Source organism: Aedes albopictus, chromosome 3 (assembly GCF_035046485.1).
Source record: "Aedes albopictus strain Foshan chromosome 3, AalbF5, whole genome shotgun sequence".
Taxonomy (NCBI): domain Eukaryota; kingdom Metazoa; phylum Arthropoda; class Insecta; order Diptera; family Culicidae; genus Aedes; species Aedes albopictus.
In genome coordinates, this window is record NC_085138.1 from 398,597,589 (window position 1) to 398,624,404 (window position 26,816).

A 26,816-nucleotide genomic window follows, 5' to 3' on the forward strand; every position below is an offset into this window, starting at 1 on the left:
AACCCGACGCCATCTTTAGAATGCAGAATGATTTTCCAATTCCGATTCATTCACCCTTGCTGTAAGTATTGAAAAATCCCCAGGAAAATCCTAATCGCTTCGGAGGAACAAAACTAGAACGATCTTCAACAAATTGTTCATGTAGCAAATAGCTGAACCGGACCGGAGAACACTGTTGGGGCAAAGTTTGCGCAACGGATGCATTCAGCTCAAACATCGCACCGGCAAAATATTTCAGCAACGAGTCTTTCTATTTTGATGCTAAAAAGTTGATGTAGTTCTGCCGGAAATATGTAGCATTATGGATTCCCATTCCTTTCAACAGCAAGGGCGATTTAATCGGAATTTAGTTAAAGATTTATCGAAATGGAGGAATTAAAGCTGAAAGGAACAACATTTTTTAAACTAAAAAAAGCAAAAAATTAGATTACCGAAAAGTCAGTAAAAGTGGAATCAACTATTACTGACTAAATCAGTATTCATTTGACAGTTCGATAGCTTCTTAGTTTACTGAGTTTTCGGTACTTGCAAGTTATTACTGACTTAACTCTGCTGTTCAAAAACTCAGTAAAATTTTACCGACTTCGGTAATCAAATCTGAGTGTGTGCACTGTTATGATTTTGTATGGGATTTTGACGTTTCTTGGCCTTGTTGTTTTCGAAATATCTGTAAGAGAGAAAGAGAAGGAGCGACTTTCATGCAGTGCCCTATTTCCCGTTGAGCCCGTATACCTCGCGTTACATTTGAAATGGGCCTATCCCTAAAACGTAAACATTGAGAAAAATCGATGCAACATTTTCCATCACAATTCCTTTTTGTATTTCACAGTTTGAGAATTTTTCAACATGCTTTCCGTTCTAATGACACAAGATTGAATGTATCTGTGCATCAATAATAAAGATTGTATCAAAAATTATCAAAAAAGTATGAAATATTATAGATAAACATGTTAAGCTAATTTTGAAAGTTTCACCCGGTGTATGCCTTGAGTCTTTCTAAAATTTTCTTATCGTGGGTTGGCCACCTGAGTGAGTCTGTTGTTGACATCGAATCAAGGCTCGGCCCATTTTGAGAGAGAGAATTCTCTTGGAATTCTCTCTCGCGGCGCTCGGGCCGAGAGCCGTTCGGAAAATTTTCGATTGTCGGCCCTTTGAACGAGAAGGCCTACCAATGTAAACAAAATTTTACCGTTACTGGTCCATTTGAAGCACGGGCTTATGAATGAATGGGAAAAAAAGCAGTGATTGGCCATTTTGAAGATGGGATTTATTCTGATAAAGTTTACGATTATGCGGGTGATGTTTGCACAGTAAGTTACGGTAAGTTACTGTTGGGGGATGCTATGGAATGGTATCAAAATTGATTTGTTTATATTTCAAGGATAGGCCCTTTTCAAATGTAACGCGAGATACGTATACCCCAATGCACGGTGACGTCATCAAGAAATCTCTCTCTTTCTCTCCTACGGGAAATTTGAAAACAGCTGGACCAACACCTGTTGTTTTCAAACTCTCTGAAAGAGCGAAAGAGATCACGGAGAAAAATCAAGCTTATTTGAAGCAACCAAAATTTTAGTTGATGTTCAAAGTCTGATCTTGGTTACTTCAAGGTAAACACATATTCATTGCCACGTTGGGGTTCCGTTTAGAACAAATGTTTTTTTCAAGTATTTTTAGCCTATGTGATTTTATTCTTTCAAAGCAATGCTTACTTAGATTCAAACTAAAAATATACCTTATATCAACTGCCGGCATGCTTGTTAATATCAAAATTTAGGTTGACGAAAATGTTCATCGTTGGCAAATTCAAGCTTGATCTCAGGTTGGAATAAATCAATTAACTCAGTAAAAATTACCTAAAAAATTGGTTGGGTGAAAACCAATCCAAAACATGGTTCGAAGCAAACTTAATCATTAGTTTGTTCATACCGCCAGCTGCGCCGCGTCAGCCGTACTCATCCTACAATAATCCCATTGTTGCCAATTTGCTGCTGCTTGCCTCCCTCTTGTTGGCGTTTATTTGGTGATTGAAAGTTAATTTGACTAGTGTTTGCGGTCATTTCGCTGCTCGGATCATCTGAATTGCACGATCTCCGGAAGGCAGAGCCACACAAACCATTATCAGCGTATGGGTAATTTTATTTTACTTTAAACATACTGTTTTTCCTTATTAGCAATGTATTTTTTTTCCAGATCGATTATGCATGTTGAGACGAGAATTTCGCAAAATATCGTGTTTCCCCCTGCGGTTTTCAGGCTTTTTAATAGCAGTAAGCAATGTTCCGACCGGATTTTTAATGAAATATTATCGTCGCACCACCAAATCGAAGTCGTCGCTAGAAGCACATGCGAAGTTGCAGCTGCGAAGTAAATTTGAATCTATTTTTTCTGTTGCGCATCATTAAGCTAATTAAGAGCAACAACATGCACTAATCCAAATTGAGTTGCGACATTTCTAAGTAGGTTAAAAATCAATTTTCGCACGTTCGATCACTTTGTATTTCGACCATAAGCATAATATATGATAAGAACGAGGATAAGAATGATTTTCTGGCAATAAAACAATGGTAACACAGATTCATCATTTTATTTCCACATCATTTATTTGCAATAAAAAAAAACATGATAAGAAGAAAGAGGAGGGTTGGGAGGGATGAACCATCAAAGTAATTTCAACAAACTCTTTGTTTATTTTGAAATGCTTGTTAAATTGAAACTAAACAATTTTATTGAAATAACTAAAGTTTAAGTTTGTTTCGATAGCTGTCAAAATTGAATAACCAAAACAATGGTAAATTTAAATAAAATTTGGTTGAATTAAGGTACCGCACCCTCAAAACAGTTACCTAAGATTTTAATTTGCTTTAACCAATGCCACCAGTTCAATGAAGCTAAGATTTTGTTTGTGCAAAAATCAACCTTGAAATTTGGTTGAATCATGCTAAATTTTGTTTGTACTTATAAAATATTTTTCTCCGTGATAGAGTTTCGCCGTGAGAGGGCACTGCACTGTTTTGATATTGTATGGGATTTTGAAGTTTCTTGGCCTTGTTGTTTTCAAAATGTATGTAAGAGTAAAAGAGGAGAGATTTTTATGCAGTGCCCTATTCTCGAAATGCTCAGTAATGTGAACGTACTTTTTAAACACTCCCCAATCGCACCCACTAGCTGTCATCCCGGTTGTTTTTGTCATTATTTTTCTCGTTTCTTCTTCTTTGGAAAACGTCAGCGCGCAGTGAAAAAAATAATCATCATTCTGCCAACAAACCGAGGAAAAGTGCGACATAATTTGCGTAATTTTCGGTGATTTCGCTTAAATTTATGGTGTAATCGGTTCGAAATCAGTGCCACCCGCAATGGAAGCTGTTCCCCGGATGCCGATGGTTAGCTTCGAGCTGAAAGTCAGCCCGGAACCGACCACTTTCGGGCCGCTGAAACAGGTATTTTCCTTGTGCCTACCAACTGTTCTCTCTTGATTGGGTGAAAAATGGTGTCACGTCTTCCGATAACTACGGGCGGGGACTGCAAATTTAATTAGGGAAATTGGGTGTTTTTCTGGGTGGTGAAATTGGAAGAAAATTTTTGATTAAATTGGTTGGAAAAGTCTAGGAAGGTTTCAAACGTTTGTGGTAGAGAGACATGTAATCAAAAGTGACGTCATCGGTGATTAAACTTATCTTTGTTGTGTTTCATTTTTTTCTCACGACAGTACATAGCGGAGTACTACCATGAAGATCCGGACTCGTACTCGAAGGAATGTCATCAGCTGGAACAGTTACGGGGAACGGCCGTTCGACCATCGCAGGACGTGGATGGGACAACGGTGATGAAGCGATACTACTGCCAGCTGCATTCGATCCAGAATCGATTCCTGTTGGCCCAGATGCCGGAGAGTCATCAGATGCTCAGTTTCAGCTGGCGTGATTTGTACAGTGGATCGACACTGCAGAAGAGTAACATCAAGTTCGAAATGGCAGTGGTTTTGCATAATTATGGAGCGTTGCACACGCAACTGGGAGCGGCCGAAGGGCGAGCCGATCCGGAAAGTATGAAGAAGGCTTGTACGCACTTTCAGTGTGCAGCCTGGGCGTTTGGATACATAAAGGATAATTACGCCTTGTTACTGCAGGGCGACCTGTCGACGGAATTGTTGATCTTCATGCAAGCTCTTTGTTTCGCTCAGGCTCAGGAGTGCATCATGGAGAAGAGTCTTTGTGATAACAGAAAGTCCGGAATTATAGCCAAAGTGACGGCTCAAATTGTGATCTATTACAATTCGGCTTTGGCCGCCTTATTGACCCAGAACGGAGAGGATGGTCGCATCCAAGACATCGTGGGTAGCAAGCAGTTTAAGGAGTGGCGGAAGTATGTGAAATTCAAGATCTCCTATTTGTCGTGCATTTTGCTGCTGTATCAAGGACAGCAGTCAGAGGAGCAACAGAAAATGGGTGAGAGAGTTGTGCTTTATCAAACGTCATTCGATAAGCTTGAAGAAGCACGGAAGGAATCTAAAGGACTTGCAAATCAAGGTAAGTAATGTGGGCTCCGCGAAGTGTTATATGCGATTGAGCCTCAAACAACTTTGTTGTTTGATAATTAAAACGAATCAATCCAATCAATTTTTTCCCTCCACAGACCAAGTAAACGATGCGCTCCAGTTTACGATGGACGTGGTGGAGGCCAAACGCAAATCGGCCAAGAATGAAAACGAATTTATCTACCATGAAGAGGTACCGGAATTGAGTTCGATTTCCGCAGTTCAGGGAGCGAATCTGGTGCATGGGATTGCGTTCAACGTGACCGATGCGGATGCCATGGGGGAAGACATTTTCCATCGGTTGGTTCCCATGAAGGCACACGAGAGCAGTTCGGTTTACAGCGAAGAAAAGGCGACCCTGCTGAGAACTATTGGAACCAGAGTCGAAGACAAGGATAACGAGTTGGCTTCTTTCATGAGTTCGTTGAACTTGGACGCCATCAACGTGCAAAATCCGAACAGTTTCAACGATACTCGCTTGCCGCAGGGATTGGTTGATCGTTGTGCCGAGCTGAATGCCAAGCCGAGTGCGATTCCGGACTTGGTGCAGTCAATGTCCAACTTGGCTGAGACTTGTTCCGAGGTGGAGCTGATGCTGAAGGAAATCAAACACATGCTGAAGCAAGACGAGATCCAGGAGGATAGCTATCAACAGAAGATTGGTCAGCGTTCGAACGGTGGTGGCCACATTGCCGAGCTGAACCGCGAATTCGCAAAGTATCAGGAGGCACATAACAAGGCCGGTGAGAGTAACGATACGCTGCGGAAGGCGATGGGATTGCACGTTTCGAATTTGAAGATTCTGGCGCAGCCTCTTGCGGACATCAAGCTGCAGATTCCGTCCAGCAGCGATCAATTCGATGAGGGAACATTGAAGGAGCTGCAAAGTATTCTGAATAAGGTAAGTCTGCTGAACTGTCTTTTACAATCAGCTATCAACATCTTAATGTTCTTTATTTCTTAGAATATTTAGATGTTCAATATTTACTTTAAGCATTTAATATTGCCTTTCAGGTGAACGAAATGAAGAAACAACGTGCAAAGCTCTACCAGGATCTGCGTGATAATGTAACCAACGACGACATCACTTCCCAACTGATTGCTCTGGAGGGAGGTGCGGATAATAAGAAACGCATGCAAGATTTGTTCAAAAAAGAACTGGCCAAGCACGATCAACTGGTAGCCCTCCTGGATGCCAACCTCAAAGCCCAAGCCAACATTCTGAAAGCACTGACTGATATCTATGCGCGCTGTGCTCCGATCATCAAATCCATCAGCGAGGCGAAAAACAAGCGTGAACAGTTTTTCTCGTCGCTTCAGGGGTCGTATGACGTGTACGAAGATTTACTTTCGAAGAGCGCCAAAGGTTTGGAATTTTACAAGAAATTGCAGGCTAACGTTCAGAAGCTTTTTTCGCGAGTGAAGGCCGCTTGCGATGTTCAGGATGAAGAACGCAATCAAAAGCTTAGGTCCAGCAATATGGCGAAAAGAACTGAGCCTTCTCGTGAGAGCCCCAAACCAAGTGGGGGACCAAAATTGAAAGATTATCTAAAATCCGGGAACATTAGTTTAGGGTCTATAAAGGCTTCTGGTGTGGACAACAATCCATCGGTTTACATCCCACCAGTGCGACCCAATCCAGTGGGGTCTGAAAGTACAGCTCCGGTTTCAAGCGCTGCTACCGGAGTCCCCGGTTATTACCAGGATTCTTATGCGAACTACAATTACTATTCGGCTGCAAACAACGTTCCAGCGGCATCTGCAACTGACTACTCCCAATACTATCAACAACAACAACAACAACAGCAGCAGATGCCCTATGGGAGTCATACAATGCCTTCTTCAACATTCCAGTCGAGTGTCACCAACTCGACTACGGCTACCGCCACCCAGGCACAGCCGCAAACTACGGGTTATGTGAATCCCATCTATCAGAATCCAATGCCACCTTATTACAACAACAACAATCAGTATCCGGCCTCGCAACCTTCGCCATCGCTTTCATCCAGTTCATCCAGTGAAGTTGGTTTGAACCAGGTAAGGAAATAAAAACAATTTCATTTCATGAAGATATTCTTCATGACAACTTGTAAGAGTATTTTAACTAATTTTGTTTTTCAATTTTATGTTTTCTAGGGAACACAACAGTGGAATCAAATCAATCAACAGTTTGGTGCTATGAATCTCCAACAACCGACGCAATCCTATCAAACGCCGTCGGTTGCTCCAACAGTTTCCGCTGCAGCAACTTACTCCCAAAATGGAAGCTACCAAGCCGATAGTAGCACCATGAGTCAACAGTACAATGCCTATGGCCCCTCTACGACTCCGAATCAAACGACCACCGGTCAGTACTATCAACAACAGCAACCGCAAATCCAAGTACCTCAATCGTACGCTCAATCTGTGCAACCGACTCCGCAAGAACCTCACAAGATCAACCAAGATTCCACCAGTTCCTATCCTAGCTATCCCGGATACACCTACAATCCTCAAACGGGAACCTACGACTACACGGGGATCACCCAGCAACCGACATCCTACGCAAGTCAGTATAGTGCTGCACCAGCAACTGCTACCGCGACGACCACAACTACAGCATCATCCGCCGCCTCCAACTACTATCCTGTTCAACCTACAAACCCATACGACTACAACAACCAAGTCCAACAACCTCAAGTATCGACCTACGGGTCACCGTACAATAACACGGTCCCCAGTCAACCCACTCCAACGCCGGTCGTCAGTGCAACAGTGGAACAGCCCACTGTGCCCAGTGCGGGAACCTATCCCTACGGTGCCACCATCACTAGTGCAACCGGCTACGATTACAGTCAACAAAATGTGCAGCCACAGCAAACGATGGTCACAGCCGATGGATCCGCAACTGGGCAACAGCAGCAGCAGCAGTCGCAGCAGTACTATTCAACGCAGGATCAATCGCAGAATTCGTACTATGGAAATACTGGTGAGTTGAACATGTAACCACGTAACAATTCTCGAAACTAGAAGCAAAACTGCTAAAACTTCATTTCAGCCCAATTCCAGTTTTATTCGAGGAGAAATTGAAGAATTGTCAATTCTCGAAGCAATAGAAGCTATGAAAAAAAATCAGAGCATCATTTGATATATACTAACACAGCTTAACACCAGTCGTCTCGGTTAACTTTATTCTGTCCGTTGCGTTGTTGGCATTTCAATGCTAAGTCCCTCATTTTAAAAATTCTCAATTTGAAAATGATTTTCGCTTTGAAAAGTTTTCTGGAGTGTCCTGCCCTTTGGTATAGAAAGGGGTATGAGCGTGTTCTGCCAACTTGGTCGAGGCAGATTTATTGTGTGAACAAGTTGCAAATGGACATTCAAAGTGCTTGAACGAAAAATGCTGCTTGTGAGGATCACTTGAAGGTGGGATGGAAGATCATACTTTTTTTTAATATCACTGGCGTAGCCACGGGGGGTTAGGGTTAAATCCACCCCCCCCCCCTGAGCCAAAATTTGTGGAACAAATTTTCAGTATAAAGCGCTTTGCGACGAAAAAATTTTCGGCTGCGCCGCTATTTTCAAACTACGAATACAATTGCTCATAACATTTTACAAAATGTAAATGTATACCTAATCAAAAAAAGTATCACTGACCGTTGAAAACCCCTCCCAGTAGGGTGGGGCTAATTTCAAAAAATCTCTCCGATATATGATTTCCCAAGTGGAAAGTGATCTACTAGTCGAAATAAGTGAGCTGTACAAAAACGAGCGATTTCGGTTGATATTTAGGGGTGGCGCAAAGGCCCTGGCCAAGTTCGCAGGGGTTGACGGTATTAAAGTGAAGGAGTTTCATTTTTATTATTGTAATGTAGTGTTCTTTAGTGAAACATATCACCTTTTTAACACTTTAATGCGCCTCCAACGGTTCATCACGAACCGGCTGCTGCAGATGGAGTATGGCTGATCATATGCATCAGACATGCTCGATAAACATGGAGGATCCGCCAGGGCTCATTAGAGTCTATTCCCAAGCAATAGTTCCAAGTCGGTTGGATTTAAGAAGGTTTTGATGATCGTTACAAATCCTAATAAAAGTATTGTAGGATTTGTGACAGGTTTTGGAACCTTTTACAGCCAGCTGACTTCAAAATGTTGTTTGGGCTCTATTTCCCACGTTTCTCGGTTGATTTTGATTAGTAATTTACTGCCCCTCTTGGCATGTCAGTCCCATGTCGTTTCTAATGCAGATCATATTTTTGTCACTCTCGAAGTCATTCAAAAAAAATGAGATATTTTTCCTGTCTTATCTCACAGCTAAATATGCCACGAAAAGGATATGCATGAAGTGAATACATTTCTTTGAACATTATTGGAGTTGTAATACAAATGGTAGACGCTTTGAAAAACAACATGGGACCGACATGCGAAGAGGGGCAGTTTATTAATGTCATAGTCGCGTTTTCAGATTTTTAGAATGTTAGTTGGTCATATTTTTTTAAATAAAGCAATTAAAATCGATCGAAGAATTAATAGTGGGAAGGAGATTTGCAGCACTTAATTGTGCTGATAGATTCGAAGCTAACGTGCGAACACTTAAACGCATTGTTGACGTCAATGCGTTCGACGTGACATTTTGTACAAAAACTGACTGCTTTTTATTAACTGAACAACGTTACTTGTGTATGACTAGGTTGACATTTCTAGGCTACGCTTGAGAATGGTTTATCTAGGTAGGACCGATAGGACAATTGAACGAATTTGAACATTTTTCATAGTATTTGTAGGGGGACGAATACATAATAGTTGACAAGCAATCTTTATTATTTTTAAATTTTATTGCAATCAACTGACCAACTTGACGTATTTTTGTTTATCTCTTAGATGGTATTTTGAACCAACAGAAAAATATCAGAAGTTCAGTTGCATATTTCTGTGGGTTTTGGACCGATGACAATTTAAGGACACAAGAGATGAACACAGAGAAGTAGAAAACGATTAGCGAAATCAAGAAATCAATTTGACACAGGATCGACTATATTTTAACATACAGGGTTTGATTGATTCGATGAAAAAACAAACATACGACCACTGACTTAACGAGAAGAAAAACATATTGAACCATACCACAAAATCGAACAAGACGACAAACACAAACCGTGTGACCATAACACTACATAGGCAAATCCTGACTGACTGACCAATTGAAAACTTTCCAACCTTCTACCGTAACTTTCTGAGTCAGTAGGCAACAGTGTCTTAATGGATATCATTTTCCGCGTACGGCTGGCAAACTGCTTCTCAAAGATTACGTACTCTTTTCTATCTTCGGGTCTAGTGTAGAGGTTTCAACTCTATTCAGAGTGCAGCTAGAAACCTAGCAAAAAAAAAAAAAAATATTTAGGGGTGGCGCAAAGGGTTCAAGTGAATTTTTTACTAGAGCAAACTTTCAAAAAAACATTTCAAATTTAATTTTAAATCTTATTTTTTCTAGACTAATTGGGCGAAATTTGTGCTCAAAATTGCGATATCTCTACTGGTTTCTGAGATATTTGGAAAAAATGACGTTTTATGGTTTTTTTGGGTTGGGTACCAAAATATGACATATTTTTGAAATATCTCGAAAACCAGTAGAGATATCGCAATTTTGAGCACAAATTTGGCCCAATTAGTCTAGAAAAAATAAGATTTAAAATTAAATTTGAAATGATTTTTTGAAAGTTTGCTCTAGTAAAAAAAATCACTTGAACCCTTTGCGCCACCCCTAAATATCAACCGAAATCGCTCGTTTTTGTACAGCTCACATATTTCGACTAGTAGATCACTTTCCACTTGAGAAATCATATATCGGAGAGATTTCTTGAAATTAGCACCACCCTACCCTCCCAGAGACAATTTCTGGCTACGCCACTGTAATATGCGTGTTCGTATTTTTTTCCGCGTTCGTTTGGCTTACGTTTAATTCACCATGAGCTTTACAAGCGCTGCAAGCCAGCAGGGATGATCTTCTCATCTACACCCGTTGAACCATTCTGAATGGCCGTCGTGATAGTATCACCAAAAGCACTAACAGGTATTACCTTTCCTCTCCCTTCATGTACCTCAACTTGAACAATGCAATGTATCGAGCATTGATTTCCGGCAAAGCATCACAACATGGGGCTAGGCTCAAAACTAATCATTCCTAACACTGGAACAATTACGGAATATTAGGGTAGCGAACCACTTGGGCAGCGGCCGGTATTTTGGGCACTCTGCGCTATAACTCAGTCAATTCCAAACCAATTGACTTGAAATTTTGTACACGGCTATATACTATACGTATCTCATCGCGTTCCAAAAATGGTGTCAATTGATTCAGAATTGGCTGAGTTATAGCAGGAAAGTGCCCAAAATAGAACACCTGCCGAGATGGTTCCCCTTCCCTACATATAAAATGTTCTCTCTATGGTGGCCCACACTTACATGAAAAACAAAAATTTCGAAAAATGCTAAGTCTAAGTCTTATCTCCTGAATTAGTTGTTTTGGACTCCCAGAATCTATGTTCAAAATTTGAGCAAAATCGATTAAGCCTAAGCCTAGGTGGCGCTGTAAGTGTTCAATGATCAAACCCTTTGATATTATTGGTGACTATTATGTCGAACAACTTTGTCGAAGACCGCTAAGTGATCCGACCATAACTTGTTCAGTTATTCTACATTTTGAAATATTTTGTTCTTGCCCGGGCAGAAAAGAATTACAAAACAATTGCAAGTTTTACCATTCAAAAAGAATTACTGAATGGTAAAATTTGCCATTGGTTTGTTTGAAATAAGTGACAAAACTGCCGAAATTCTGCAAAGTGACGTAAGCGACATTGATAGTTTTGGCCCATTTTTTGGTTATTAGGGGTAGGCGGGGCAATATGGACACCCTAAGGTTTTTGCCAACTTTACCTGGCAAGATGTAAAAAAAGTTTAGTTTTTTGATACATGTATCCTTTTAAAGTCTATTTAGCATCTATTGCATAAGAATGCTCACGAAGAAAAATGATTTATCCACTTCAAAAAATGTTTTGAAAAATGTTAGTTTTTCATGACCGTCTTCAAGCATACGGGGCAGAATGGACACCCCCATGGGGCAATATGGACACCATGAGACTTTTACGAATTTCGTACGTTATTTACACCTATAAAGTCATTTCATTACAAAACAAACTATTATGGATGAATAATACGCCGAAGTAGTTCATTTTTGTTCAGTTAATTTAAATTCAGGCTGTTTTGGATAAAGCTTCGTTTTTGTCGGCATGTACAGCTGTGCCTAGAACAACTATTTTCCACTTCTGTCGTTTTTTGACCAATTTGTTTCACCCTATGTCTACTATAGTGAACATTTAACCGAAAATATACTGAAATCGAAGAATTTGGTTGGTTTGTGATTTAGGTTATATTTTTCCCTTGCCGCTTCTTTCAAAAAGGTGAGTGTCCATTTTGCCCGGGTCTGTGTCATTTGGCATAAAGTCATTTGGCATAAGGTCATTTGGCATAAGGTCACTTGGCATAAAGATATTTGGCATAACGGTCATTTGGCATAATGGACACTTGGCATAACAAAGAAGGGTGCATTTCGATTATGCCAAATGTCCATTATGCCAAATGACCGTTATGCCAAATGTCTTTATGCCAAATGACCTTATGCCAAACGACCTTATGCCAAATGACTTTATGCCAAATGTCCCGCTCCCATTTTGCCCCGGCAGCAGAAGATATTTGTAAACTTGATTTTTGATATAATAAAGAAGAAAATATAAACATGTTAAACATGTAGATACAGCAAAACTACTTGCATGTGTTCTTGAAATATCAGGTTTCAATCGACCTGCAATAAATTAATCACTAAATCTTATCTTAGATGGTGTGAAAATTATAATTTCCATGCACAAAAAACGGAAGACGCAACTTTTTTGTGTAAAATCAAGTATAATTTTAATTTCGAATGTTTATTTTTTGAAACTGCATTTTAGACAAATGGCCTATATTCTCCATTCATTAAAAGTTCAAAAAAGTTCGCATATTTCAAAATATTGAGGGTGTCCATTCTGCCCCGGGTGTCCATAATGCCCCGCCTACCCCTATGCATAAAACTCTTGCTCATCCTCTAAGATTATTTCTATAGATGATAGATTGCGACTAGATCTTGCTTTCTAATACATCAGACATACCACAGTGTTATTTTTACACCAGAAATTATATATAATATACCATTAAATATCGACATTTTGAATGGCGCTTACGTCACTTTGCAGAATGACGGCAGAAAAGGGCAAAAATAATAACTGACATTGTTCTATGAAATAACTGAAGAATGTCAAATTTTGACATTACAATGGCAAACCAAGAACAAAAAAAAATTAACGTTGAGAATTGCAAAATATACCATTAATGAGTTATTAAAAACTGAACAATATCAAAATTAGTTATTCGCCTGTCGACTAAAAAAAACTATTAAAAAGTTATTATTAGAATAACCAAAATTCAAATTTCGTTCCGTTCGCGAGTTATGTGTGGTCCCGTGTATTCCGCTGCATTTTTATATACACAACCGCTGCGCAAGTTGGAGCAGTTACTACTTCTAAAAAAGTGTCACTCACAGCAAGTTCTGCGATTTCTTAAACGTCATAAAATCCCGCTTAAACAGTGCATCAGAACTTCAGACGCACAAATCTCAAGAGGCAAGCTTCAAACAAAAGTGCATTTGATTATTCTGTTCTTGCTCACATGTAAATAGCTTAAAATAAGAAGGTCAGGTGTGCTGGTTTTGTTTACGAAGAGATTTGTGCCCTCGAAATCATGAGTAGTTGTCGATGTCGGTCATTGTTGTGGCCATTTTGGGATTCTAACAAGTTTGTCCTTAACAACGCCAGATACCGGTTTGCGTCCATTTCTGGATATCAGAAGGCCGGCTCCAGGGGCACGTTATCCTCCATTTGTGCCATAGCCATACATATAAGCGTATTTCATCATTTACCTGAGGGAGAAAAGAACGTTCAAAAATTACGTCCAATATTTGGGGGAGGGGGGAGGGTCTAGAAAAGTGTGACAGTACGTGTATTGGGTATGGGGAAATTGCGTGACAGAGGGGGGAGGGGGGGGGGGAATCCCGAAAAACGATGGACGTAATTTTTGAATCTTCCCGAATGGGATATGGGATGGGAATTAGGAAAGGGAAAGGTGATGAAATAGGAAGGGGTAGCCTAGAAGAGGGAATGAACGCGCAAAGAGAGATCATAGCCCATACCACAACGGGTTTAATCAGTGCACTGAAAAGGACACAGTAAAACGCATAAGCGTAAAGAGAGCCCATAGCTCATTGGAAGTAGCTTGTGACGTCATGCTACTTTCAATATGACATTGAATGGCACGCCATCGAAAGCATCCTCAATATTCAAGAAATCACCCAAGCAAAAACTACGTTTGAGCGAGTACTTTCTTGAAAACGTATACAACTTTGTGTAAAGGAGTCATTGTGGACATCCCAAATTGGGAGGCATGTGAGTTCACATGAATAGGCATGTCAGCCAGACGAACATCACAGATCGATGTGATAATCGACCTTGCGTTTCAAGCATTTCAGAAAGAACGAGGTAACCATATAAATCTGTAACTCATTCCATCTTTGTACAACGAACTCACCCTTTCTGGATAAAACTATGGAGTAATTTCACGCCATTAAAATACCCCATAGAAAACTAGAGTCCAAAACATGTTTGAAATACTCAAATCCCTCTGGAGAAAAAAAGGACAAAACCCCATTTGCTCCTGGAGATTTGAAGTAAGCAGAGCTTTTTAGGGCCCGCTAAGTCGACTATATAGCTATAATTCCCAAGCAGAAGCTAGAGATTCGTATCTTTACAAACGAATGGATTATCCGAAGATATTTTGAACATGAACAGATCAGAGTTCCATTCAGGAATACCTCTTGCGGTCCACAGTGGTCCAGATTTGAAAATACCTGGCAAAAATTGCCAAATCATAGTAGTCTGCTAGTTTTAGTCTATATGAATGTATTGGAACATGATTTTGCGCTGAATTTCATTTTAAAGGCATTTTCATTTTTTGTCGATTTCTTCGAACAAAATCCGAACAAAATTGATGTTTTTCATACAATTTTACTATACACATATCATCATGGCGCTATTGTTTTGGCAGCTCTTGGCAGTTGCATTTTTCTTTAATCGATTCTGCATACACAAACGAGCATTTGAACGGAATCTCTCCGCGGGGAGTAGCGGGGAGCGATTTGTAAGACACTTTGAAGTCGAACTGTAAGAATTTCTCGTACTAATGACATGTAATGTCAATTTTGAAGCCAAAAGTGTTATTTTGATCTCGTTCTTCATTGCAGATGTCTGATATACACAAGAACTTACAAATAAACTTTTGAAAGCAATTGTATTACTTATATCAATAGACTTTTGTAGTGGTTTAACTTGATTGTGTTATTTATCAAAAATTCAGCACTTTTTCCATCAGCAGCAATTCAGTGCTGTAACAAGATACTAAATCAATATTTTAAAATGTTTTAAATGCCAGTTAGTCCTCTTGGTATCATGGATGAATGCTCAATGTACTGTATCCCATATAAGACATGTTCAAAAATTGAGTTTCTGCCAGGTTTTCTCAGAATTGGACCTCTATGCGGTCCGCATAGACTGCAGAAGACAAGCTTCTTTCAAAGCAATAGTTATGGTATACCACAATGGAGGGCGTTGTAGGTACAAAACCACAATGAAATTCTGAAGCGGGTTATCCATAAAATGTGATCGCAACCAATTAGTACAGGTTTCCTAGTTTGTTGATCAGGGTCGCCTGAATACGCAAATTTTGCGAAGGAACACTCAAAAGTGCAAAGAAGGTCAAATGGACACTCCTCATCTGACATAACCCAATCAGTCAACTCATGACAAATTCTGCTCATGCAGAGTTGGGTTAGGTGCAATTCTATGTTAAGTTATCCATGAACTGTACTACCCAAGTAATCCATCCAACTGATCAAATTAATGTTTGAGATACTTCCGATGATGTAATCATCGTAGCAATACTGCCAAATACCAGCGAAAAAATGCTGAAAACAAAAGCTTGCTTGAAGGCATCCATAAGGAAATGTTGAAACATACTGTTAAACTTATTCTAAGATATAGCATGCTCGAGGCACGACACTTCATTTATAATGAAAGAAGCAAAACTGGGTTCACAAGGTAACCTATACAGAAGTTACCGTAATTAAAACAATTTTTGCGGATAACTTTAGTGACAATTGAAATATTGCCAAAAGAATTTCTGTAAAATCAGTACCCAGTGGATCTCCATAAAACCATGTGACAGAATTTTGTTCAACAAATTAAAACTTTTAGTTAAATTACTTCAAAAAATTTTTTTAACTTATTCATATTCAGAATAGCTTCATAACTGTCCAGCCAAGGTTTCACAAAAATATTAAAACAAAAAAAATACGGAAGTCCTAGTGGTAATCGATTGTTTAGAAGCAATGATTTTAGCTAAGTGAGAAATACATTGCAAATTCCTCAAAAAATAAAGCAAAACTAACTTTTTTCTAAACAAATAAAAGTCTAAACTCATCTCTAGACATCTATGGACTATTTGGAGTTTACCCTTCCACTAACAACACCCAAATTCCCGTGACACCTAGGCCTGAGAGATCGTAGAGTTGTCTACATTTTTCATAGGTGTCCAAAACTAACCATCCTTTCCCATTCCTCAGCAGTCGCAAGGACGTGGCCAGGACAGTGCTCGACCATTGGAGGATTGCGTCAGTCTTGTCTAAGAGTCAGAGATTAGTCCCAAATCTTTGTGCTTTGGTTCGGACGGGAAGCAGGCAACCCTCATACCAGCGGTCAAGGACTGTACCACCTACGAATTTGTGCGACTCGCTTAAGGCCGCACGGGACGACGTGTAATTTTTGCTATCTTGTCTCTCTTTCTATCAATTTGCCTCGCGATTTTGAAGAAGGAAATGTCAATTTCTACTGCACTGACGAAGCTGAAACTTTAGTCGATTGTGCACCGAAAGTGAGCAAATGAACGATCAAATTTCTAGTCGAAAATATGACGTAGAAGTTGAGATTTGCATCTTTTTAACAACAGAGCAATGGCGGACGATTCACCCACCGTCCCGTCCGGCCTTAATGCTAATGCTAATGCTAATGCGAAACGCAAGGTCCACTGCACTATTGCTCTGGTTAGCGCAGTAAGGGCGTAATACTGTGGAGGACGCCCTAATTCTCCGCAGGCTCCGTATGTGGTTAGGTTTTTATTGGACCCCTCTAACCATTCATTCCTTGGCACGGTAAGCATAAAGCCGCATAACACCATGAATTAGGGATCACCTGTTTAGTGCACTCTTACCACTGGATCAGGCGGTCCGTAGTGCTATTCTTAGCCAATTGAGACAACCGCTACCGACACTACACAGCTAGCCTAGATAGCCTAGATCGGGAAAAGCCGGAGCGGGAACAGCCCACATCTATAGAAAATAAGAACTAATACTTTTTTCTCTATGCTTGTGTGTGGACGAGACGACTTTTTATCGTGGAAAAATACACCGGTATAAAAACGCGTATCTTAATAAATCAAAATGACAAACATAACAACTATCTAGCATTTTACTTAGACTTACCCAAGAGCACTGAATGACATGACGTAACAACTATCGAACAAAATAAGACAATATATTTCAGAAATCTTGACAAATATACGACAACTGGCGACAATAGAAAAAAATATCGGACCATACCACAAAAATAAACAAAAAGACAAGTAAGAACTGTGTAGAACACGATATAGACAAATCCTGATAAATGACGACTTTAAGACTGATCAATTGAAAATTTTCCAATCTCCTATCGTAACTTTCTGAGTCAGTTTGCAACAGTGTCTTATTGGATGTCAGTATCCGCGTACGGCTGGTAAACTGCTTCTGAAAGATTACGTATTCTGTACTATCTTTAGGACTAGTGTAGAGGTTTTGACTCTATTCAGAGTACAGCTAGAAACCTAGCAAAAAAAAGTTTCCTGGAGTGCAAACTAACAGAACGAATCAAAAATGGCTCAAATTGGACGTTCCGTTCGCGAGTTATGTGTGGTCCCGCGTATCCCGCTGCATTTTTATAAACACAACCGCTGCGCAAGTTGGGTCAGTCACTACTTCTAAAAAAGTGTTAGTTCTCACTCACAGCAAGTTTATTTTTTGGCTCAATCGCGTGTAACGCTTTGCGGAGCCGAAATTCATTTTTGGAATCTAATTACATACAGTTGATAGCTTTCTTAACCGAGGTTCGTATTGGGAGGAGGCCAGGGTACTCGTGGTTGCCGGCTTGTAGTTCCGACTAGATCACCGCTGGATAGATAGTCGGTGTTACCCTTCCAGAAGCAATCGCTCATCAAATGCTGTGTCACTGTACAGGCACTGTACGTGTACCCATCGTCGACTCTCCAGTCTGAGCTAGCGTTTAGACCCGGTCCACGCTATGTCTGAACTAGCACATTATAAAAATCGAATGTACCGTCGATGGGGGTGACAATGGGTCTGGGGGGTGAGATTGGGTCAAAACAGAGAAACATAAAATTTGAAATAGCTCAATAACTATCGATAATTTATATTGAAAACTTTATATTATTTGAAAGGGGAGATGTTTTTACACGTCATGATGTAGAATAAGATGTTTTGTAATAATCGTTTTTTGTTAAATTTGTGGCTAAACTTATATGATGAAACTACTAGTAAATCACTCTGAAAAAAATTCTCCTTCGTAATGTTTAATACAAGTACCTAACCATAAATTTTCTTATAAGTGGTTAGCTGTAGGTATTACCTGGTTGATGTAATAAAAAAAGCGGGCTGTCATTGCTCTTTTTATTTAAAAACTTAATATTTTCGACCCTATGTCTCAATATTAAGAATGGGGGTGAGATTGGGTCAAGCAAGTTATCGAGTGCACATAACCTTAACTAAAAATTCAACTTGTTATCAAGTCCTCATTTGACGTTAGAGTGGTGCCATGTTTACCGTATTTCCACTAAAGCGTGCTTTTTTTTCAAAAATATGTCAAGAAGCGTCAAACGAGTGTGTTAATACGTTTAGTGCCTAAAATCATTTATAACATTACACCCATGCGTGTGGACAGTTCCTCTAATCATCAGCTACTCTTTAGTGTACTGCAATAACGAAAGCTCACAAAATAGACTTAACATAATATTTGAACGACCCTCTATCTTAAGATGGAGTGATTTGCTTTAGCAATATGGAGGCCAATGATCATGTACATAAGAGTTTATAACGGAGGGTTTGGTTAAACATTTCTTATGCAGTATACAAAAACTAGCATGTTTTTTTACAATCAATCTTTCATTCTTTCTTCGCCCCGCCCTCATTGTAATTTCTCCTCCTCTCATGGAGGTTGAAACTCTTAATGAGGATGATTATGATGGCTAAAAATGATGATACAGTATACAAACGTTATTTTATCAAATTTCAACCATTTTATCGGTTGTATTAGCCCTTTTAGGTGGATTAATCATCTTTTAAAATTACCTAAGCTTTTATTCGTCATGATAACATTGTGTTTTAAGTAGGTTAACTATATATGATCAATAAAATTAATTTATATTTTTAGATACGTGATTTCGAATACTTTGACCCATTCTCACCCCCTCTAAGGGGTGAGATTGGATCAATTTTCAATCATTTGTAGTTTACTAAGCAATTTATATAACGTGATACTTTCTTGCTAAACTATCATTACCACATAGGAGAGTATACATACCAAATAAAAAGTTACTCCGACTTCAATTGCATTTGTTATATAACAAACAATCTTTGAGTATCGTTTTTTGACCCATTCTCACCCCCAACGACGGTACATCGGGTTTCTTTCCACAGAATATCAGAATTCATGCTATATTATCATATGCAGAAACTTTTAAAATATTTCATCGGGGAAATTTTGATTTTATCATCTTTTTAGCTGTTTTTCATACAAATTTGCATGAAATTCTCATTTCGGGCAATTTCTCTCCCATACAAAATGTATGGAAAAATTTTCACCGATAGAATATTTTGAAACTTTCTGCAAATGAAAATATAGCTTGAATACTGATGTTTGGTGGAAAGAAACCCGATGTACATTCATTTTTTATATTCTGCTGGTTCAGACATAGCGTGCGGTCTTCAGAAGGTCACATCAATGATGGACTCTGCATCGTTCCTACTGTTGTTTTTTTTGTCGCCTACGTTCGCGAAATCCATGTTCAGTCTAGCCCAGCCTCTCGCGTTAGTCAAGCGGCTACCACACTCAATCTCCCAGGTGTTGAAGTCTCCACCTAATGAGAGTATATTACAGGTGGGGAAGAAGAAGAGATGGCTATGTATTAGTAAGCAAAGAAAAATGTAAACACAAAAAGTGACGTCACTATTTGACAAGCGTTCTTATGGGAGCTCGCTTTGCTTGTAGTAGTGACATGTTTTGCACCAGACACGGATCTCACGCACACGAAGTATCGTCTTCCCCACCTCTATTAGACTCTCATTGGTCTCCACCGATGACCACGGGACTCAATGCCACGAGTGCGCTTGATAGCGAATCCAGCATTAGTGAGAACTGGTCTATCGGCCACCTGGGGGAGCATAACAACTGCAATAAACTTCGCTATTGCGAAGCCCTCATACGATATGGAAATTATTTCCTGAACCGGAAAACGACCTTGGCCTTATCCGCTAGCCAGTTCCCGTTATCGGGAGGGATGCGCTACGGGTCTGATAGTAGGGCGGTGTCTGTATTTGACTCCGTGACTGACTGTCACAACAACTGTTGTGCGGCTTCATAGTGGTTCAGATTTAGCTGTTTAACCTGCATTATCGTCGGTTGGTTCAACCACCTCGCGTGCCTGGACATTTAGGCCCGCCCATCGTGTGACCCTTGTACGCCGTGCAAATCAGACATTTTGATGCCGAGTTTCGTTCTGTTTAACAGAATACGTGACATATTTTGTACATAAAATTAATGAGTGTTATTCATCAGTAGTTGGTGCCTTTTAGTCCATGTTCTCCTTGCAAAGAGAAGAAAGCGCAGATAAACATTGCGAACTACTAGTTGTTATTAGTGACGTCACTAATTGAGTTGCATAAGATCAGCGGTAGAACAAAAGAGACAACCAGTGGTTCTCAATGTTTATCTGCGCCACCTGTATATGTACCTCATTGAGCTTTGAGGTCCTCCAGCCGAGGTCCTCATTGCCAATGGGTTGTCCCATTTACAACGGAAACTGAGTAAGAATAAAAGGATTTTTCGATTTCTGAGTAAGACCAACTCAGTCACTGAGTAGAAAATTTTCTCGGTGCAGGTAGTTTATCTTCATCCCATATCTTCAGTAGATTTCGATGTACTACCTATTTCGTGCAGCTGTTCACAACCGTATAAAAAAAATCTGTGGAAAGCACGTCTTTTCTCAATTTATTTTGACAAATTTGGAACGTGAAGCATGTGTGCTGTACAAAATATAACAAACATATCGTTTGATTAAAACAAGCTCTATAATATCTATGAGTTACAGGTTACGGCTATCAACCTACGCAATCGACCTATACCCAAAACCATCAGCCGGCATCTGCAGATAGCACTTATGCTAATCAGTATTCAAACAGCAATGCTCACTCTCAAACTCCCGCAAATCAAACATCCACCGCTTACAACTACGGAACTTACCCGAACACAGCTACCACCGACCAAACGCCGCAATACACAAACTACCAACAACCAACCCCAGTTCAACAAACAGTGGCCGAACAACCAAGAACTACAGTCTCATCGGCAGCCCCACAACCTCGACCCCAGCCCCAACCTCAATCTCCCGCCACACTCACCACCAAAAGTTCGTCCAACTTGGATCTTCTTTCCGGCATCGACTTCACCCCCGCACCCGTGGCGGCCCCTGTCCTTCAACCGCAAACTTCGGTTCCCCCGGCCGATGACGACGACATCAAAAGCGAAATCCTAACACCGACCAAAGCAGCTCCATCTCTACCGGTAATCCCTGTTCAACCGGATCCACCGATCGCGATCGACCGCAAAAAGAGCGCGGACGAGCTGTCGATCTGCTCGGACCTGAGTTCCATCGATCAGAACTTCGATTGGGAAAGTGCATCGATTCGGGCGGTCCGTGCCGGGTCTTTGCCGGAAGCTCCGACGACGGTGGCGGCGCCGGCAGCTTCCCGCACGCACAGTCGCGTCGGAAGTATGGTCGATAGTAGCATTGTGACGGTTCAGTCGGTGCGAGATCCCTTCGAGGATCAGGCCACGCTGAAGTGGTTCCACAAGGAGGTCGAACGGTTGGAGAAGTTTATCGATAGTTTGAATGTGAAAACGCTGAACGGAACCACGCCGCTGGACGGCAAATGGAAGGAATTGCAGGATTTGTTGGTTCGTTGAGACAGAATTTTGAGGTGCGATAGGAGAGATTGTTTCATGAGAATTGTTATGCTTTCACAGGTTAAGGAGGAGTCCAAAAGGCAAGTGAGCGTGGCTCGGCTTTTCCCGGAAAAGAATCGTTCAATTGACTGCGTGCCGTACGATCATGCTCGGGTAACGTTGCCAACTGCCACGGATAATTACATCAATGCTGCCTTTGTGAAGGTGAGTAGCTGTTATTACAATGCTTACAAGCAGTTGCTCATAGTACAACACTCGTACAACAGTCCCATCTTAGCTCATTTTCCTATTCATATGAGATTGTTATGAGAATGGAGGCAGTACAGTTCCACCACTTGATCGTCATCAACAATCTATGTTTATCCTATTTATTGGTACACATTCATTATATCTGGCTGTCACCATTGCATTGTTTTGTGTGTCAGCAAATCTCCTTTCATGGCGCAGTCTTGTGCCGCGCTCTATTGGCAGTTTCCCAAAATCTACGCATACCGTTTCATCCTTTCTTGCACTTCAGCAATCACAATCGCTTCGTGCTGTCGTTTATTGCTGCAATGAATTTGTTTCTTTTGTGATAATGTCGCTCTATGTTGAAAGTTGAATAACGAAACCTGTGAAAAATTGTAATTTGAACACATATTGATCCATGTAATAGCCCAACTAACATTTATTGTGAATGTAAACGTCAACAAAGCGTCCTTAATACGGCTTGATGCTGAGTTACTGTGTTGTACATATGGACGGAAGCTTCTATGCAAGCCCTATACCAATGAATCTGGCGAACTTAATCAGCTTGTACATGCTGTGCGATCAGCTTCTATGCCACCTAGTCATAGCTCTTTTCTCGGCTCCTATGTAACCACTATCTGAATAACATCTTGAGAAGGCGCTTTTTCAGCCTTTTCGCAGTTGTTAAATAATAGTTTTACGGCATCCCCAAATTAAACGATTAAATATAATTAGGTTATGGATACCGTGACGCAATACATGTGGAACTGGAATTATTACGTCTAAAATTGAATAATTAAAGTACTTGCCGCTACTTGGAATCGAACTCCCGATCTCCGTATCCACTGGTCCCGATGATGTCCTCGCTGTTACACTGCTATATATAAATAACATAGAAAATAGCCCGTTTTGTTTTACTCCAGACAAGGCTTCATAATTGTGCCACAAGAAACCTTACCCAACTTCATCTTGCTGCAAAAGCTTGTGAAACGTCAAACGCAATAATGTTTACATTGAACAAGCTGTGTGGTTGCGCCAACAGATTCTTCTTCACAGCTTCTAGCTGAAAGAGTGTTCTTTAAACGGCTACGAAGCGCTGCTGTTTTGTGTTTTGGCAACATTACAAAACATACTGTATAAAAGCAGCTGTTGTAGTGGCTGGGACTCTTACTCGATTTGCACATCTTCCGGCAAATCTTCCGGCATTGAATTAAAGTGCAATAGAAGCAACCCAAATAATTTCACAGCGCATACATGGATAGCTGTAAAGAATTTGTGTAGTAGCTATATATCCCGCTTAAAGTTTGTTTTGCAAAAATGTTTATATCCGACAAGCCGTGTTGGTAAACCAACAGTTTCTTTATTACAGCTTCTAGCCGTAATGAAATCGCATAACGGCCTTTAAAGCGCTGCTGGTTTGGGGATTTGTCAGTAGAACGAATTGTACTGTATAGTAGCAGCTGTTTTGTTAGTGGGGACTCCTATTCGATGTGGTCAAGTTTTCACATCTTCCGGGAAATCTCCCGGAGTTGGAATACGGTGGAGTAAAGGCAGCCCCAGTGACAAGCAATGAATTTCTGAAAACAGAGTTTGGTAGCTGTATGATGCTTGTTTTGCAGTCGTATATTAGCTTACGATTTATATTTGACTAGCTTTCCTTTTATTCAGCGTTGACTGCTTTTACTCGATGGTTACATAACAGAAAGCAAATGACTGAAGCTTATAGCGCTGAAAATGTTAGTTGGGAGGGAACTTTACAGTATATAGGACTATCATACATAGAACGGTTGTTAACTACACACACTTTAGAATGGATAAGAATATTTTTTCCAAACGAAACAAAAAAACTGTATTTCTCAAGTAAGAGTTTACATTCAAAATCGTTATTGTTTCTGATTCGGTCATTTGCCTCACAATGTCCAACTTTTTCTTCATTTTATTTGCAATTTGACACAAATATCACAGTTTAACACGGAGAAAGCGTCGGTAAGTGATCCGATGTAGGCCAGAATTGTTTTTGATTGTTCTTTCTTTGTTGGCTAGTAGAGACACAGTGTAGGCGCTAGCTGTTAGTAAGGCGACTTATCGTTTGTAATAATCTTTGTTGGTTTAATTTCACAGGATCTCGGTTTCGGGTGCCCTCCAATGATCTTGGCGCAAACTCCTATGCAGAACACGGTCAACGACTTTTGGAATATGACTTGGTCTATAAAGGCCAACGTTGTAGTCTGCCTGCACACTCCCGCTGAGGTTTGTAACAGAATACTCCTGCTTATGTTCACTAAACTTGATCACAGTTTTAGTAGAATATAGCTTGTATTTTGATGATTCTACATCTCATTTTGTCACACCCTCCAGATCCTAGATACTTTCTGGCCAACGGAAATCAACCAGGAACTCATTTACGGTGACTTCTCGGTCACGCTAGTGAAACAGTTTGACCTGACGCATTGCATCGAACGTTCACTTCGGGTAATAATGCACGGTTCCGATGTCATTCACAGCGTAACTCTGCTACAGAACAAACTGTGGCCAAAGCAGTCGGCTGAATATATTCTAGGAATTGCCAGCAATGTCATTGGTGCCCATCGGCAGCTAGCCCAGGAACCGAAACAGCAGAATCCGTTGATCGTCAACTGTTTGAACGGTTCGGATCGATCGAGTTTATTGGCCGTGGCAATGTCAGCTATCCTGGCTACACAGAATAAAAAACCGATTTTGATTAGTAAGAATTTTCGTTGGCCGACGCAAATGTCCAAAATTCTTAAGATTTCCTTTCTTTGTTTTAGATGTGGTCGACATTTGGTACCGAATATGTTGTCAGAAGAAGGGAGCCCTTCGAGACCCTAACCACATGCAATTATCGTATCAAATTGTACTAAATAATGGATACAGTATTCTGAACAAGCGTAAGTGATGTCGTTCTGATTAGAAACAGCTCATTTCATGTGTTTTATCGCTCACCAGGTGGTATAATGACATCGTACCAGATGAAAACTGTGCAGGCCACAGCCACCGCCGAGAAGGAAGAAGCCATCAATGACCCATTCAAGGATTTGGATCCCCTGTGGAAGTTGAAATAATCGTGTATGCATAATGTAGCAGAATTTATAAATTTTACTATCGGGACTTGAGTTTACGATGCTTCAAAACACTATTATTGTTTTAAAAATTCCATGCCGGACTCCGGTATCTACTGTGGAGGTGGCATTCATTGCATTCGCTTCTTAAGGTGCAGAATCCATCTCTGGCGAAACATATATTCTCACGCTTGTTTTATTTATTATCTGTAGAGCTGATTATACAACACATTATTGGATGAGTATATTGTAAAATGCGTATTATACACCCCCTAGTAGCTAGGTACGAAAGCATAGATCGGGAAGATGATTTTGGTCGTGCAGAAAAGAACTGATGTTTTGAATATTTATATCCTCGTTTAACGACACCGTTAGGTGGCAATAATAAAATGCTAATAAACTGTTATAAAGTATTCTGTAGCAATTTATTTTTGAGATAAACCTTCAATCCGGTGAAATTACAACCGTTAACCATAGCACGAAATTGTTCTACCCCAAGGATCGTTCGGTGGTCGAAAGTACAGGTTGAGGACAGGGATGGGAACTCTCACTTGCAAAGAGTTACACTCACTTGCTATTTTTTCAGCTCAGAAGCATGCAATCAAGAAACAATGTATGGACGATTTTTGCCTTGTAGTTTGGTCTTAAACGTTGCCGAATAGAGTAGGGGTCGCACACGCATCTCAAAATCGTGACAGGGCTGTGAAAGCGACTCTCTACGAGGTGAGTGTAATTTACATTCACCTCGTGGAGAGTTGCCTTCGTAGCTCCTTCACGACTTTGGTATGTGTGTGCGACCCCTACTCTATTCGGCAAAGTTTTAGACAAAACCACAAGGCAAAAGTCGTCCATACATCGTTTCTTGATTGCACGCTTCTGAGCTGAGAAAACTGGAAGCGAGTGTAATTTTTTGCAAGTGAGTGTTCCCATCCTCAGATCAAGGGCCGATTCTTCAACTCCAGCATAATCAACGTGTACAACTCTCACTCCAAAAGCACTGATGATAAGAAGGATGCATCTTATGTGCAGCTCGAACGTGTGATCATGTACTCGACAAGATCATCATAATTCTAGCCATCAGCAATATACGGTACCGACGAACGCCACGGTACAACCTATAACGACCGAAGAAATCGAGTGTAGCTGGCCAGACAAAGATGAGCTCGAAGTGACTTCTTTTAGATGATTGCTAGAGTACAGTAAAAGCAGCAACCAGCGACGCAGCCGAGAGCACCAATGAATACATAAAAAGGAGTCGAAGGATCTAATGGTTCGACGAGAACTGCAGAGCGATTTTGGAGGAAGAAAAAACGTAGCGCGGGTGGTAGTAATTCAGGAAAGAACCCGGCAGAATCATGGCGAACTCACTTAGGACAAAAAGCCACGTTAATAAAGACAAGAAACGACTGAACGTGGAACAATATAAACAGAAGCAGAAACAGCCAACCTGTCTCTTCCGGTAGGAAAAAAACGCCGGCTTGAAAAAAACGGTGTGCGAGCAAATAA

The 26,816-nt window shown here is 40.4% G+C and overlaps 1 protein-coding gene across 1 annotated transcript; it reads left to right on the forward strand.

Moving 5' to 3' along the window:
• The first annotated feature begins 3,219 nt into the window (after positions 1 to 3,219).
• On the forward strand, positions 3,220 to 25,723 carry LOC109408362 (tyrosine-protein phosphatase non-receptor type 23). Its single transcript, XM_029875446.2, has 11 exons — positions 3,220 to 3,440; positions 3,710 to 4,529; positions 4,636 to 5,438; positions 5,552 to 6,574; positions 6,674 to 7,505; positions 21,128 to 21,993; positions 22,063 to 22,206; positions 24,352 to 24,480; positions 24,589 to 24,955; positions 25,020 to 25,139; positions 25,198 to 25,723. The coding sequence occupies exons 1-11, from the start codon at positions 3,357 to 3,359 to the stop codon at positions 25,311 to 25,313; spliced, it is 5,304 nt and encodes a 1,767-aa protein (XP_029731306.2). The 5' UTR covers positions 3,220 to 3,356; the 3' UTR covers positions 25,314 to 25,723.
• The last annotated feature ends 1,093 nt before the right edge of the window (positions 25,724 to 26,816 follow it).